Genomic DNA, 18,286 nt, shown 5'->3' with positions numbered 1-18,286 from the left:
CTGGACCCTCAAACTGGCCCTACTTCCCGAGATCAGTGTGTCCTCGGTTTGTTGTCAAGCACTCACTAATGCCATGACATAGCCCGCACAAGCATACATCCTACTTGGCAAAGTGCCAAGTCTACATAAGCCATCTCCTAACCATGCAACCACATTGTATCTCAATGTGCTTCGTGCCAGCATGGAACATCAAGTTCTTGGCAATCACCATGCATCTCTAATTGTCGCACAACAACATTGCCGCTCCCTTTTGAGCAACACTCTCTCTCCTAAGATCCTTCTCAACCAGACTGGTTCACATGAAACAAAGCATGTTGCCTTGTATTCGGCCACTGTAGAAGAAAGTGCTTCTTTAGGCTGCTTCTTACTGATCCAAGATGTAATTCCAAACCCAAGAAGAAAAAAATAACCAAAAACAGATTTCTTGCTTTGACAATCTCCTTCCCAATTTGAGTCACAAAATCCAGTAAAGGAATTGCCCGATTTGTAAGTGATGCAATACGCAATGGTACCTTAAATGTATTTCAACACCCGCATCCTTGCCTTCCAATGGTTCTCTCTGAGCTGATTTGAGAACGTGTTAAGGACACTAACTGCAAAGCTGATCTCAAGCCATGTATTGTATAGAAAGATCAAACTCCCCACCAATTTCTTGTACTCCATATCCACAAGTGGAGAAGCATCTTCCACAGAAAGCTTCGCATCAACCTCCATGGGTGTAACCATTGACTTGCACTCAGCCATGCCAAATGCCTTCAAAATTTCTCCCGCATACTGAGATCGGTGATCGGAACCTTCGCCTTGCCTTTGTCAATCTTTTAGTAGCTACCCATAGCTGCTTCAGTGCGGCCCCTTTGCCGAGCCGAGCCTTGTACTTGTGTGGGTTCTCAAAATTGAGTCAAACATGACTCCATGGCCCCCCTCCAATTCAAATCTACTAATGCTTCCTCCAAGCTAGCTAGCTCCTGTACTTGTGTTATCTTAGCCATCAAGGCCATATTGACAATGTGGACGGAGGCCTTCTTCTGCTCTATTCTCTTGGATCTACAAATAGCTATTGGCTCTTCTTTGATTGCTGGCCGAGCTTTCCCATTCAAAAGCTGCTTAACCCATTTAGGATATAAACCCTTCTGTTGTGTTGCAGGCTTCTCCACTTCATTGTCTAATGAATCCACCTCTTGTGGAGTTGGTACTTTCACTGGTGGTTGTGTCTTCCAGGCTACTTCATTGAAAGATAGTGTAGACAAAGCCTTCTCCTCCACTTGATAAAGTTGTTCCTTGAACACCACATCACGGCTGACAATTATCTTCTTTGCCTTTGGGTCGTATAGTCGATAACCCTTCGCTCCATATTGTGCCCCAACAAGATACACTTCATGCTCTTTGAATCCCACTTCGTTCTAGATGAGTCTGGAACATGCACAAAACAATCACAACCAAACGTCCTGAAATATGCAACTGAAGGTTTCTTGCCTAAATAAGCTTCTTGACGTGTCATGCTCTTCACTACTTTGTGTAACTCCTGTTATGGATATGCATTGAAGTGTTAACAGCCTTGGTCCAAGAAGAAGTATATAATCCTTTGCCTTTGAGTGTACTCCGCACCATCTCCACAACTCTGCGATTCTTGCCCTTTGCAACACCATTCTATTGCGGAGTGTGAGCAACTGTCAAATCTCTCTTAATCTCGTGCTCCTTGTTGTAGGGATTAAACTCACTTTATGTGAATTCTCCTCTTCAATCTAATCGAAACTTCTTTAGCCTCTTTCTTGTCGCATTCTCTACCAAGTTTTGCAATATTTTGAAATTTCCAAAAGCTTCAGCCTTATCCCGAAGAAAATACATCCATATCTTTCTACTTAAGTCATCGATCAGTAACAAGTAGTAGGAAGAACACCCAATGTAGTGGTGGTTGGCATTATACCACAGAGATCTACATGTACAAGCTCTAGAGGAGCATTTACACGATTCTTGTTTTTTTCTAGAAATGCATGCCGATGCTACTTGCCCATCATACAAGCTTCACAGAGATATGACATCTCTGAGAATACCGGAAGATGTGCCACAATCCTAGACCTTTGCATCTCTTTTAAGACTACAAAGCTCAAATGTCTAAAAATCTCATGTCATAGCTTGCTTGTCCCGACATAGGCTCAGGCTTCAAAAGCCAGTCGTTGTGCCGGATTCCTTTCCCAACGACATTGCTGCTAGCATCTGTGATTAGCCTTATCAAAGAGAATCTTCAAGTCACGGTCATCTATAGCCACTACAGATAACAGATTCCTCTTGATGTCTGGCACATAACGGACTTCAGATAACTTCTTAGTATCACCATTGCTAGAAACAATAGAAATGGTCCCCGAACATTGGACATTTGGCATTGTTTCGAACCACTACCAAGATGGACTCCCCCACAAACGTTGAGGGAGGCATAGCAGCCCTTTTGATTAGTCGGTCATATGTCAGGATGCTCCACTATCAATGATCCATGAACCATTGGATGCTAAAGAATGTTCTGCCTTTGCAAAAATTTCTTCTATTGCCACAAACAGCTCCAATTCTGCTTTAGCACTGCTCTCCAACTCTTTCCAAGGATTCAAAGTGTCATTTTTCTCATCTGCTTTCTTCAGTCTACATGATTTGACCACATGACCAGGCTTGTCACAATAGAAACACTTTACCTTAGATTTCTTCTTCTTTTTAGAAGCATTGGGGTTATCGAAGCCCTTCCCCTTACCTTTGGATTTACCGAGAATACAACACCACTACCATCACTCGCTTTAAAATACATCTCCTCCTCCACCAACATTGCCCCGAACTTCTCAAAAGTAAAGAGGCGGGCTGCGCACTTGCATTGACCACATGACCAGGCTTGTCACAATAGAAACACTATGCCTTAGATTTCTTCTTCTTTTCAAAAGCATTGGGGTTATCGAAGCCCTTTCCCTTGCCTTTCTTTGGATTTACGAAAAATACAAGACCACTACCATCACTCGCTTTGAAATGCATCTCCCCCTCCACCAACATTGCCCCAAACTTCTCAAAAGTAAGAGGCGGGCTGCGCACTTGCATGTCCACTGAAGTCACCAATCTGTCATACTTTAGAGGCAACACTCTGATGCACTTGCGTGCCAACTCTTCACTGGTCTTAGTGATCCCCACCGTCACCGTCTGATCTGCACATTCTTTATCCACTATATGAATTGCTTTGTTGCTTCTCCATCAGAATGTCTTTCTACTGCAAGCTAATTCTCAAGGTTTTGAATCCTTGTTTGATTCCATGTCTCATAGTGGTTCCTTAGAACTTGCCATTGCTTTAAAAGCTGTAGTAGTATGTTGAATCATGATCATTACCAAATCAATGATACTCGTGAAGATGGCACGTAGCATATCTGTATTTCTTCGCCTCCACGCCAAAGTGAGAGTAGAATCTAGCAGTATGGTCTTGAAGTGGATCTATTGAATCTAGAGTAGGACTCGGCTTTGCATCAACCCCTGTTGCGGTTTCCCACAACTCAACTCAATCAAGAATAGACCTAATCTTAAACTTCTAAAGAGTGTGATCTGTCCAATCCAACTTTCCATCATGAAAAGATGGAAGACAAGCGGCTGCGTTATTTGCAAGTTCGCTCATCTCTCCAAATCCGCCTTCAAATAGCAAACTATCAAAACAAGCTTTGCCTAGAACCTATGCTCTAATACCATGTAGAAATACATAATAGCCAGAGTAGGATCAACACAATACAAAGCATTGAAGGCATTTGTCCACCCATGTGCTCCAGGTAAGGACCTTTGATGGCGATCTAGATAGACTCTAAACGGAGGAAGTCTTGCTTCCAAGAGTGCTTAAACGCAATGAACTCAATGATGAACTAAGGCTGTCAAACTAGTCTATATATAGTACCCAAGGTCGGTATGGACATAGATCGGCAACATCAGCCAACCCACGACTTAGTCCAAAATGACCAATCGACCATATCATCCGATTGGAATCCTATTAGACTACAACAAGATCCCGTAGAGATCTTGTGCAGCAACCATGGCCATCTAACACCCTTTGGACCCTCAAAAAGTGTGTCCACGGTTTCTTGTCAAGCACTCACTAATGCGGTCACATAGCCCGCACAAGCATGCATCCTACTTAGCAAACCACCATCCAGTGTCAAAGGTGGGAACTTTCAAGTGCCCACGGTGCTCACCACATTGGGGCCTTAAAAATAGAGCACATCCGTCGCCCACAGAAACAACACAAGGGTGGAGCACCGAGCAAATGCTTTTCAACACATTGATGGGAAGAAGCAGGTTTTAGCCATCACAACCAAGTAGAGGTACACCTACGGCAAGGCCAGTTTCAATTAAGAGACTTCAACGAGGAGGAATCCATAGAGGTACACACCTCCAATTGTCTTCTACACAACGGCAAGCAGCAAGCTTGACAAGCCCACTGCCTCGGAAGAAGAAACTCTTCACGTTGTAAATAATTACTATTCTAGGATCTTCTCCCCACCTCCACGCTGCTCTACATAAATTGACCACTACACTGCTCATCTCATCACAGGCCAAAAAGACGTATAACTTCTTCAAAACTTTCAGCCATGCTGAACAACCTTTTTACTGAGGAATTTCATGATGCAGTGCTATCTAGCAAAGCTGGCAAAAGCCTGGAAATCCTTGGTTTGCAAACAACATTTTCCAAAGTTTTTGGAAGAATGTAAGTAAAGCTTAACGATGTTCTGGGGGTTCTCAATCAAAAATTTGTCTCTCTCCTTATATCAATACTCAGGTGATCGAATTGATCCATAAGAAAGGTTAGAAAGATGCTCTAGCAAACTTGAGACCTTTGATAATGCTCACAACTATATACAAAATTTTCGCCAAGAAGAGTATCCCTTTACATAGATCAATGGACCAGGCTTAAGTAGAAAGGCGGAATGTGCAGGTAAGGGGGTGGCAGAAGTTTTTATGCTTCATCCCCAACCTTCCTTGTGATTACATACGGTCCACAATATCTTGGTGACAGTTTCTTGTACTTGCCTAAGGAAATTGAGCTCCTCTTGGGTCGGACTCGTATGAACACCATATTCCCTTCTTCAAGCTCACGGCTGGAGCTCTTTGGATTTGCTTACTGCTCTGATGATCTTGAGCCTCCTTCATATTCTGCATCTGCTGCTGGTCCTTGTCATCCAACATGTGCTTAGAGATCTCTACTCTAATCATAGGATTTACCCAGTTTAGTGGAGTGGGGGAATCTTGTCCATATAAACAGGACTTTATTTTCTTCAAGAACATTTTAAAAAAACATATGAACTTGAATGGCCATTTATTTTGAATTGTCCCTCTTTAAGATGTACAGCTCTTTTTATTAATATCAAAATGCTTTTACTTTTCTTCCTTTCTGTTACATCAAAACCATTTGATTGACGAATGCAACCTTTTTCTACCCCTTGCTGTTGCCCCTTCAGAAGTGGGTTTGAAAAGTCTATGATTCAAAGACCAGACTTGCCCCATTCCCTTAGACAATCTTATGTGCCCATCGTCAATCTTGCACGTCTCTGGATTGATTTGTGTTTAATCAGAGCCACACCCGAGTAATGGTCATAGCATCATAAAATATCTCAACAATGTGATAGCCAAACTTTGATACTTGAACCTTATAACCTCCATAACCAAATTCAAAACTATACCTGGCCTACTGATATGGCTTGGAGCAATTCCTCTTCTGTCACAAATTCACAGCATCCCTGACATGTAACACCAAAAGCCTTGCATCATGCATTACAATACCAAAATTCATACTCTCAACTTAACACACGAAACAAGAGTGATAATTGTAACACCCACAAAACACTCTGCACTAAGGAAATCACCAAATCAATCACAAGGCTAAAATCAGCATTTCATCAGTTTCTAAAACTGTAGAAAGGTATATTCAAACTGAATCAAGAATAAGGAAAATCAGTTGGTTAATAAGTGTCCACAACAAATGGAGTGTTTCCATCTTTTTCTCTGACTAAAGAAACTGGCCAACTGCTGTACCTCAGCAGAATTTTCAATTGGACGTAAAAGATCCGGAATAAAATAATAATGATGTAAAATTCCAAGGGATCAGCATGTAAGACCCCTCTTGTACAAATGGCTTTTGTCACTAAAGACACTGAGCCTACTGAATCTGTGCCAAAGGAATCAAACTTGGAAAGATTACAAAGCAATTGGGGTACACATCTCAACAAATACGTATCACCGAAGAACAGATGTCTATGAAGCTGACTTTGCCCTGAAGATCTCCATCCAAAATATATGCAAACACTTGCTCACCTCAATCATTATAACAGATTCTCCAGCACCAGCAACAATCATGTCTAGCCGTGATGACTTCATTTCTTGGACAGTCGGGTTCACAACAAAATTTCCTTCTATCATGCCAACACGGACTGCGCCTACCACCTTTGCCACAGGTATGTCAGAAAGCGCCCTGCAAAAAAAAACAGTACAGATTAAGTCTTTAAAAAAGCATTTTTACCATCTTTAAACTGGTGCCATAATTAGGGAAAGTTAACAGAAGTAGTAAATGTCAATGCTGAGCGATTGGCACAATCAAGAACCTCAATTTGGGACAATGTGTACATGCAAACCCAAGTTGATAGACACCTAGACATTTTGGAGGGTCACCATCTTGCACATGACAACTTTGTTTGATTCGTAGTTTCTTCAAAAAGACTAAGGAGTATCTTAGTTAATAAGATATCAAAACAAACAAAAGAAAAATTCTTTAGACCTGTCAACGTTCTCAAAAATTGATGGATCTCATCAATCACAACATCAATCAATCTCATTGCAAATTTTCGATGTCCAGCAATACAAAACTCTCCACTTAGAACTTCAATTCTTACAAATACTGACTTGCCAAAATTTCCAAAAGATCTCACAATTCTTCAAACTAAAGAATGATTTGACATGTTCTGGCAGTTTATTCGGATAAGCAAACTTCCCCTTTCATGTGAAACCTTCTTCCCAATCAAACTCGTTGTGGAACTTGACATTACATCAGTGCATAATCAAAGTCCTTATGGCATTTCCAACTAATTTGGTTTCCTAGAAGACATCATGAAGTTGGAAAAAATGAGCTCTTCTACGAGGAAGAAAAAGAGTGGTGTTGCCCGAGAGATCTCAATTATCCACTTAATTAACTACACAATGCAAGAGAGAATGGATGCAATGAATAATCACATGCATGTGTGTGGTCAATAGGTACACAGGATACCATATTGGGGCCCCCTCCCCCCAAAAAAAACTTTTCTCTCCTCTCAGCAGGTTTGTAATACCAAGCTCTGTGGGCACTCGGTCTCACCCAAATACCATTTTTTTGCCACCATAGAATCAAACAAAAGAAAGAGCTCGATAAAGAAATCGGTGCCGAGGACAATCCTCGTCACCCACAATCTTACTTAGACCACACCCACATAAGGGACTCCACATATTCTAACCAGCCCACACCCACATGAACCTACAAGCACAATGATCCTAGTGCACCCAACAAAAAGTCCTTTGTCCAATGTAGCACAAAAACACTTCCCTTCTCGAACCGTCCTTTGTCCAATGTAGCACAAAAACACTTCCTTTCTGGAACCAAGGCCAAGCCTTCTCCTCCCTCTTTGGCAAAAAAACCAATGCATGTTCTGACTCGTCAATTACCAAAAAAGTATAAAGGCGCCAAAAACACCAATATGACCTTGGTTTTCTGCTGCTTACATGGACCCAAAAGTGTAGCTTCAAATCATTGATGCATGTTGTGTTGGAGTCTAGAGATGCAATCCACACTTCTAGAGAGAACCAACTCACGTGGTGAGATTGGGTTTGAATCTTGGCAAGTTGAGGTTTTTACAAATTGGATAACCAGAGGTCACCTAACACCTTAAGGTTTTGGGGTCTGGATGGCTAGACCAATTTGTGGAACACCTCAGTTAAGCCTGCTTGCACAGGAACACAACCCAAGAAGTGGGAGGATCCATGTTTCCAACATGGTATCAAAGCCGAGGTTGCAATCCTGGAAGCTAAGACCTCAACCAAAGTGTGGCTTGAGGGGGGGTGTTGGAGATGCAATCCACACTTCTAGAGAGAACCAACTCACGTGGTGAGACTAGGTTTCAATCTTGGCAAGTTGAGGTTTCTACAAATTGGATAACCGGAGGTCACCTAACACCTTAAAGTTTTGGGGTCTGGATGGCTAGACCATTTTGTGGAACACTCGAGTTAAGCGTGCTTGCACAAGAACACAACTAGGTTGGGTGCCCTCCGAGGAAGTGGGAGGATCCATGTTTCCAACAGTTAGTAAGGTCGGTGCCCAGAGAAAGTTGGTGGAAATGAAGCACAAGGCTTGCAGCCATGTGTGGCAGCACTCACAGTACAGCAACTCTCAGGGCAGCAATGGCAGCAGTGCTGGCAGGGCTGCGATGGGGGCACTTCACAAGAGCGTGCACAATAGAGGCATTGCAAGGTGGCGCTGCTTAGCAGATGCAGGACAACGCAATGCAGCACGGGAGGCGGTGCTGTTCCAGGTGGCCCAGGCGGCACACTGTAGCGGGTAGAGTGGCACATAAGGGCAAAGTGAAGCAGCGCACAATAGTGGCACACATACAGCCCGGGGGTAAGAGGCATGCAGAGGCAGCAGCCGCAACCCATGTGGTGGAGGTAATAGGTGTGCATAGGCAGCAGCCGCACCCCGTGCGGCAGCACTATGGCGCGGATGGTGGCACTGAGGTTTCCCAACAGAGAAAGACACACACATACACACAGACACACAGATTCTTTGGATAATGTGCTAGTCTTGTTCGTGTCCAGTCTCGTGTGTCAGGAAGGGTCGGTCCGCTTACCAGGGGGAAACATGTCCTTGCTTTTCCCTTCACGTTCTCTCCCTTTAGCTTTATGCTTTAAACCTTAATGCCTGCAATACTAAAGTTACAGCAATAATAATAATATAAACAATCAATTTCACACTTACCTCATGCATATACACAAACGCAAAACTTATTGGTGCACACAGTTAACACTCCAATCCTTGGGCCTTTCCGGCATCCCCAAAGCGGGGTGGACAATCATATGCATGAAATTAGACAATGTCCACCCCAAAAACAGCATCACAATTCAATGTCCAGACACCATGCAAGAACAACATGGATCACGAAAAACGCTTTTATCAAGGCAAAATCCCCATATTCCGAAACTTTGGACGTATTCCGAAAAGGGAGTCCATGACCAAAAAACAGCGAAAAAAATGGAAAAGGTGAAAACGAGAAGAACGGAGGAGCCCCAGTGCAAAAGAGAAACAGGTGTAAAGGGGTCGCAAAGCATAGACGGGCAAAAAGAGGGCAAAGGGGGAAGAAACAACAAGGAGGGGAAGAAGAGGGGCAACAATGGAAATGGGAAGGGGCAGGGAAGGAAGTGTGCAGGGGCAGCTAGCAGGGCTCTAGCTCCTTTGCAAGACTAAGGTCTAGCCCCCCTATTACAGAAGAAAAGATTGCTCTTCAGAACAAGAGAAAGATAGGCTTCCCTTTGTAAAAGGCTTATAATATCGAGTAGTTTCTTCTGATCAAATGAACAAGATCAACCTTTTTTTTAAATAGATTCTCCACCTACAATTGCCAGATAGAGAGCCATTGGTAGAATGTAGCAAAGGAACGGTATGCCATCACCAGACACAACACATAGAGCATGTAACATGGCTAAAAATCCAGCCGCAACAAACTCCAAAGCCTATATAAGTGCAGGCCCATTGATGTATTCACGCAACTACACAAAGAAATACTTACACGCTGCAAGAGAGAGATTGCAATAAAAACTATGAATATTTTCCTTGAACAAATACAAGGTTCAGACTGAAGGTAGTTTGTACAAAAGAGAGTTTATTCACAGTTGATCCACAAAGAATATCAACTTGTTACCTAAGTGGTAATGTAAAATTTCTCTATGGCTAACCCCTCCCTTTTCGTGGTGGTATAGTTCTCTCAGCATCACATGAAAAATCACATCCCATCATGACGCTCACAAAATTGGAGCATTTTCCAACACATGTTTGAGCTTGTCATAAGCTTGTTGACATTCTTCAGTCCACTCAAACACAATCAACAATTTGTATAGGAGTCATGCTGGGTCAGTGCTAGGTAAGCATAGCAGATTATCAATCTTCAACAGTCATTGCGATGGATGGTCCTGAAAAACATGAAATTATTTACTCTGCCAAAACTGGTGCTGAGGCAAGTTGGCAATGATTAGGGAAGAAGCCTCCACATTGCCGATACTACTTTGGAAAACTGTCACCAGAGTAATATTGAAAATACTGTCACTGGTTGAAGTGTTGAGACTGGCTGAAGCTCAAAGGTGAGTAAAAACAGCCGACTCAGTGCTCGCAGCTCACTCCTGCGTTAGTGCATGAATGACTCGACACACCACTGCAATGGCCAGAAAGTCTGGTACCGATGGCGCTAGTAGGAAAGCTTCAACTTTGGATAAAGTTCGAGATTGTGGTCAAAAGCTGACAGTGAATCTATGACCAATAGTGGAATCAATAAAAGAGAAACAAATTGGGTCTGGATCAAACTGCAGGAGCACTGTACTGATTTCCAGATAATTAGCTGGATCCATTTGACTGACAAGGGGACCTGGGGTTGGCTAGGTGGAGGCAACACTGTAGACAAGGCCAACCAAGGGTCTATCTGAGAATAAAATCCACCAAGGTAAGATCCACAATAGACTGTCCTGGTGTGATAGTGAACTCCTGATTCTTGTGGCATAAACTTCCTCATGAAGACGCAGTTCACACAACTGATAGGGGTGCATCAATGAACCACAACACCACGGCTAGGGTTGGGGTGGACCACACACTAGCGATCTTGGTCATAGAAGGTGGTACTGGTTTTAGGGGTGAATCTGAATCTAGGGCAACTGTCTTAGAAACAATCACTCTTCTACTATCTGCGATTTACTGGTGCTACAAGCAATCCCTCTTTGTGTCATGACAAAGAAAACACTTGCTTATGCACATCTTCTCTACTAGTTTCACAGGAAAGAGGTGCCACAAGGGGACTCCCCACTGGAAGTGGACCCGCCCTTACCAACCTGGCCCTGCGAGAAGGAGGAACCCTACTTCTGCCTCCAAGTCTCCCCACTGGAAGTGGACCCGCCCTTACCAACCTGGCCCTGCGAGAAGGAGGAACCCTACTTCTGGCTTTGGTTCTGATCAGGTTCACAAACTAGCAACTGTCACGCTGCTCCTAGGCCGAGACCAAGCACACTGCCAAGCCTAGAGTAAACTGGGAATCGGGCCTCTACATCAGCTCAAAGACCATCATCCTTTTAGTCGTGCACAAACTTGTACACCTTCTCATCCTCGTCCACATCAAGAGATACAACCAAGGCTATCTTGCAAAATCTGGCAAGATAATGGTTAGTCTCATTACGGCACTACTAGAAGAAGGCATCTTGTAAAACGGACAAGCATATACATACGAGTAGCTTGCACAACTGCACGAAAGTGACGATGTGCCGGCACCACAAAGCTGGTTAACCAGAAGGCTTGAGAGCCTTTAGTATGTGGAAGCGCTCCTTGTTGGACATAGGAGTCGTGTTCCGGAACCACTCATCATCTAATTTTCAGTCAGACGAAATATGTGGGAACTGATGGTGTCGGATGTGGGCCATTGCAAGGCGCTGAGGCCGTGTGTGATCTATTGGTTTGTGATATGCAACCCAAGAGTGGTAAAGTGTCCTCCAAGTCAGACCATGGAAGGACAAGGTGGCACTATCAAATGGGAAACTGCTGCAACAATGCCACCAACTGTTGCTCTAGCATAGAAGCCACCTGCGGAATTGGTGAGGCAACAACACCCATGCTGGCAATGAAGCCGGAAGCTGGATCAGACAGTCATAGAGTAAGACCCTGGGTGGCAAGTTGAAGCATGAATTGCGACGCTCATTCATGTGGGCCTGCACCTATGGCTGGAATTGCAGTCGTTGTGCATGCATCTATGACATATGTTTGGACCAGTGAAAACATTCTGTATGGAAAAAAATAGGAAAACGCACTTAGGAAAAAAAAAACAGAGGCTGGTTGACTAATAAACCTGCTCTAATTACCAAATGTAAGCCCTTAGCTGCACAAAAAAGATACTCACACACTGGAAGAAGAGATTGCAATAAAAACAATATGTATACTGGTGCTGAATGATTAAAGGGCCCAAGCAAGTTGAATTTCCATCACGTTTAGGCCCTTGAAACTGGAAGGAAGGAAATGTGATAACACTGAGGAAGGAGCTTGCGAGTGTTGGAGTGGAGATCAAAGTAGCAATGCACACAGATGCAACAAGCAAGAAGAGAACACTCAAAGTATATTGATGAGAAATGAGTGAAGTACAAGTGAAGTGACATGATAAGGTCACTTGCACTCATAAGAGCGTGTACATACGCTCAAGGGAAAAACCTCCTAAAGAGTGAAGAAGTGCCCCAGTCCACTATTAGCCTACGTCCACACCTCACTACTTTCCATCACGTTTAGGCCCTGGAAACTAGAAGGAAGGAAACGTGAGAACACTCTGAGGAAGAAGCTTGCAATTGTTGGAGTGGAGATCAAAGTAGCAACACACACATAGATGCAGCAAGCAAGACGAGATAGATGGAAGCACAACACTCAAAGTAGATTGATGAGAAATAAGTGAAGTGACATAATAAGGTCACTTACACACACTTATAAGAGTGTGTATATACGCTCGGGGAAAAAAACCTCCTAAAGAGGAAAAAAGTGCCTTGGCCCTTTATTAGCCTACGTCCACACATCACTACCATATAAATGGCTACACATCTCCATTGTAATGATGATATGATTATGTACAGGGGATCTGTGGTTGTTCAATCCCCAAATGGCAATAAGTCTAAAGCTTTGCAAAAAGCTTTAAACTTCTCTAGTGAGAGAGCCTTCATGAACATATCTGCCACATCGTCGTATGTAGAGCCATAAGCCAGGCTAATCTCTCTTGCATTGAACCTGTCCCCGACATAATGATAATGCACCTGAATGTGCTTTGTACGAGCATGGAACACTAGGTTCCTCACAACATGGCTAATGCACTCTCGTTGTCAATGAAGATGGAGGTGAGGACTATTGTCCAACACCAAGATCTACCAAAAGGCATTTGAGCCATACACACTCCAAAGTCACTATAAAGGCTTCCCTGTACTCAGCTTCACAGCTCAAAGTGGCCACTCCCTGCTTCTTATTGAGCAATGATATACATGAATCACCAAGGTAAAAGAAAAAGCCACTAGTGGTGGACACTCGCGTGTCATAACATCCATCCCAATCAGAATCACTGAAAGCATACAACTGAACATCACCCCCCATAGCATAGAATAAGCCAAGGGACTACGTGTCCTATAAGTATCTGAATGCAACCTACCAATGCTTACTTCCGCGACTACGCATAAACCTACTCAGTTGGGAGACCCCAAACTAAATATCTGGCCTCGTATTACATAGATAGATGAGGCATCCAACAGCCTACTGCTAAAATGATATGTTCACCTGCATCCTAGCAACTATGCCTAGCACTTGTCTCTATTGGTCTAGCAACAAGCTTACAGTCTTAAGACCAAACCGTGTAAATAAGAATAACACTTTTATAATTAAAAAAATTCATGTATGCATCTTTCTATGCATAGAAATCAAATTTAATAAGAATAACACTTTTATAAAAAAGAAATTCCATTATACATTTTTCTATGCATAGAAATCAAATTTAATGAGAATAACACTTTTATAATAAAAAAATTCCTTTATGCATCTTTCTATGCATAGAAATCAAATTTAATAAGAATAACACTTTTATAATAAAAAAATTCCATTATGCATCTTTCTATACATAGAAATCAAATTTAATAAGAATAACACTTTTATAATAAAAAAACAAACTTTATGCATCTTTCTATGCATAAAAATCAAATTTAATAAGAATAACACTTTTACTTTTAACTGCATCATCATAATATCATCATCACGCTGAATAAGCTCTATGTCCAAATAATAATGCAACGAGCACAAATCTGTCATCTCAACTGACGCATGTAATTCAGCCTTGAAGGCTGAAATCTTCACCATGTTAGGACATGTGAGCAGCATGTTATCAACGTATAAAACGATGACTAAAAAACAATCTTTGCTCCTCTTTACATAGAAAGTTCTCTCGGTTGGACTGTTGCAAAAATCATTTGCAACTAAGTATGAGTTTATCTTCTCATACCATACTTTGGAAGCCTACTTAAGGCGATGTAAAGCTTTTCTTAACCTGCATATTGTAACAGGACTTCATAAGAACTGTGGCACAGGTACTCAGCTTATCTTCAAGAAAATAACAAATTCACACATAAAACTTTGAGAAAATCTGAAAATAAACAAAAGAGAGAGTAGAGAGAGAAGACATTACACCAGGAGTCAAAATAGCCTTGCACTAAGCCCTCCTCCCCTCTGAGTTATATATGATAAAACTCCTTGGAGGAGTCTTGAGTACAAGTTCTTAGAGCTAGAGAGCTCTCTTGTCTTTTTACATGTCTCAACAATGAAAGAATAGCTGAATTTATAGTTCTTGCCCAAAAGCACTTAAGAAAAGCGCTTTAAAGCTCACTTATAGCCCAAGAAGCATCTTTTCAATAATAAAAGATCTTCTCTTTTTAGTAGTTAAAAAGCTTTTAATCTTTTGCATTCCAAAGCTGATCACATCATTCCACGCCTGTAAGGTGCCTTGCACTGCTATCTTGCCAAGTGTCAGTACCACGTCACTATCGCCACATCACCTTTTTTTCCATGAAAAAAATTTGTGCTTTTTTTGTGGGCACACGTTTCGTTTTTGCATATCGGCAGCCTGTATTTTGATGCTTCAGTGACATCCCCCCAACTTATTAAATAGTTGTCCTCAACTGATAGGTCTTGCTTCTCTCTACTTTTTCTCATTGTGGGCTTAGCTCTTCTCTCTCTAGCTCTTGAGACATGAATCTTCATGCGGAATGTCCTCCTCTTCTCTTGTGGTTGGCTTTGGGGAGCATCTTGCCCTCAGACTTTTCACCCTTCAGATAAGGTGACCTTGGGTTTCACCTGTTTGGCAGATACTCCCACCCCTTGCACCTCTAGAGTTGCCCTCAGGCAAGAGTTTCTTAGCATGATTCTCTTCCTATCAAACTCGTTATATGTCAGAAGACACAAACACGTACACACATGCTCGTTCTTAGCTTTAACCGGACATCCTCGACCCTTGGCACACATACATAGATATGCTCACAAGCATAAATCAAATGAACAAATGAATGCACAAATAGTTTCTTGGTTTTGACACCAATTTATTGGGTTTTACACCAGTTCCTACTATGATCCAACTACCCATGTCAATGTCTGACTATGGTAGACTAACAGTATTCATATCCATGTACTCAATTCTGATTTCCTTCACTGATGCCTCCATGAGATGGCTAGTACCATGACTCTTGTACAAAACATTTAGTGTTGTTCAATCTCATAGTTGCTCCTTTTGGATACAACTTGGATAACAATCCTCGAGTTCTAGAATACTCAATTCCTTGCAGTGGAATATAAATCTTGAGAAATCTCCTTTGTTCCTGGTTCCTTGGATATCAAAATACAAAGGCCGGTGACACTTACTTTAGATTCTTGTCCCTTCTCAACAAAACCATGGAACTGAGATACATAAACCTCCACATGTAAGTCACTATGTAAGAAGGCAGTCTTTTATATCCAACTAATGTACATTCCAACCATGATGCGCTGCCAATGCAATAATATGTCTGATCGAAGTCATACAAGATATGGATGCAAGGGTCTCATCATAATCTATGCCGTTCTCTTGAGCATAACCCTTTGCAACAAACCTTGCCTTGTAACGATCAGCGCTACCATCAGCTTTACGCTTAAGATTATAAATCCACTTCGTATCAATGACCTTTTTACCATAAGGCAAATCTACTAAATACCGAGTGTCATTTTTTAGGAGTAAGTCATACTCATCTTGCTTGGCTTGCATCCAATGATCATTTTCTTGTGCTTCCTCAAAGGAGAAAGGTTCCTCTTCATTGCATATATTGACAATGAGAGCATGATTTACAAAAGAATAAGATACATGATGAGAAACTTCTACTGTGAAGAATTCTCCATATCGAACAATAACAGTTGAAACTGATACTCCCTCGGGATGCCTGCGGAAACCTTAAAGCATGTGAACGAGCCTTAAAACGCATCCCAAACACTCTGAAACACGCAAAAACTCTGTTAATGTAGTTAACATCGCACTATATCTCCACCTAAGAGGATAGCTCAATCTAAGACAATCATAAGAATAACTTCAAGAGAAGATGACAAGGGGTGAGAGCCAAGAAAACTTGCTCTGATACCAATTGTTGGAATGGAGATCAAAGTAGCAACACACACATAGCTACAGCAACCAAGAAGAGATAGATGGAATCACAACACTCAAAGTAGATTGATGAGAAATGAGTGAAGTATAAATGAAGTGACATGATAAGGTCACTTATACACACTCATAAGAGTGCGTATATACGTTCGGGAGAAAAAACCTTCTAAAGAGGAAAAATGTGGTCCGACCCATTATTAGCCCACGTCCACACATTCCTACTATATAAATGGCTACAAAGCTATGGCGGTCACCTCTAGGCTCTCCTAGAGATGGTGCCACGTGAAGAACTTCCACACCTTTCTGAGAACCCTAGACATTGAACAAAACGGCCTCCAATCCATGACCCCAAGTTTGCTTCTGATTATGTTTACAGGGTTATGGCTGGGCTGGAATGGCGGATAACGCTGTCGAAACCCTAGAAATTCTAAGTGCTAGCTTCTTACTTTTTATGTGTTCTCAATATCTTGGAGCAAGATAAACACTTTGATGCTGTGCTAGTGCAGACTGAACATAGGTTGTATAGGGAACTGCTGTCGCTAAATTACAAGAGTAAACTGCTGTGAAATAAAGACTATGACTGTTGGCTACTGCAAACTGAAGACTAAGAAATCTGGGGACTGTCGGCTACACAATCTTGTTATTTTTTATGATTATAATCTGGGATGGAAAGCCTTTATATATGCTATACCTGCCATTCCGACTACAGCGGCTGGTTTACCAAACTAATTTGACACTTGGGTCGGACTAATCTGTTGCCTGGTCCAACCGATCTGTCCTGCCCACGTGGCATTTGTCCACCTAATCTGCCTGGTTCAACTGGTCCTGACTGTTAATCTAGTGCCCATCCCAGCCCATGCGCATCACAATAAAACAAGCTGCATCAGCAGACATGTGATGCTGCCAGATGGGAAGCCCAGGCATCCGACATAGCCCCCATATGATAGTTATAAGCTTTGACCTCTGGCCACTTGTGCCACGCTCTAACAACCCTGACCCCGGCAGAGCCCCCATATGCTAGTTATAAGCTTTGACCTCCAACCACTTGTGCTACGCTCTAACAACCCTGAACCTGATACTTCTTTCTTACTATCAGCAATGCAAGAGACACAACCAAGAAACTAGAAAATGATACAGCTATGCACCTTGGTGGATAATCATTGCTTTGATCTTGACTTAAACTTATTAATGAAACGTTCTGCTACCGTTTCCCTCACAGGCATTCCTATTCACAAGCTAGGAACCAAGCAATCACACAAAGATGATCCCTGATCACCTGGTGACAAAGATGTTCGCATTAGTCTAATGGTAAGTAACCTTCCTGATAGGCAAAGACTACAAGTGAGAGGGACATAAGCCAACTACTTTTTCACTAGATTATATCTTGTTGTTATTCAATGGGCACATTTCCAATTTCAAAAAATCTACTCCTGTTATTTTGAAACAGACCTTCAATAATTGACCCAACATAAAGTGGGAACCTCTCTTCTCAAGTACCCTTTCTGAGCTATCCAGATATATTCCTCCTTTCCATTGCAATCATGTGATGCTCGTGAGGACATTAATCTTCGGTTGAGTTCTCAAAAGACCTCTATCCTTTGATCAACTCATGGCTCAGATGAAAAGGCATTCAAAAACTCCATCGGCAACTGCATTAACATCCTTCGCTTCTTTGAAACATCAGAAGGCTGCGCTACAATGAAAACTGAATTTTCAGCACCGCGAATGGAAACCATAAGCATTATTGAAGGTCTAATATCCAAAGGAACACACACCAACTCCACGATGAGGGCTAATATAAATTAGCTTGCTGATCGCAAATTCCA

General features: G+C 42.2%; 1 protein-coding gene across 2 annotated transcripts in view; it reads right to left on the bottom strand.

Annotated features, from left to right (window-relative positions):
- Nucleotides 1-18,286, bottom strand: part of LOC147615797 (putative polyribonucleotide nucleotidyltransferase 1, chloroplastic) — a 116,434-nt gene that overhangs the window by 73,661 nt on the left and 24,487 nt on the right. The window contains exons 7-8 of one of the 2 annotated variants that reach the window (XM_086778405.1): nt 6,316-6,472; nt 5,685-5,741 (exon numbers count right to left, since the gene is read on the bottom strand). In XM_086778405.1, the coding sequence (XP_086634531.1) occupies nt 5,685-5,741; nt 6,316-6,472 (214 nt within the window). The remainder of the gene's footprint in view (nt 1-5,684; nt 5,742-6,315; nt 6,473-18,286) is intronic. The other variant, XM_086778406.1, reaches the window with a different exon arrangement.

Source organism: Cibotium barometz, chromosome 39, assembly GCF_041138505.1.
Source record: "Cibotium barometz isolate CiBa-2024 chromosome 39, ASM4113850v1, whole genome shotgun sequence".
NCBI classification, from domain to species: domain Eukaryota; kingdom Viridiplantae; phylum Streptophyta; class Polypodiopsida; order Cyatheales; family Cibotiaceae; genus Cibotium; species Cibotium barometz.
Note: the sequence above shows the minus strand (reverse complement) of the source record. Positions and strands in the feature narration are given on the sequence as shown.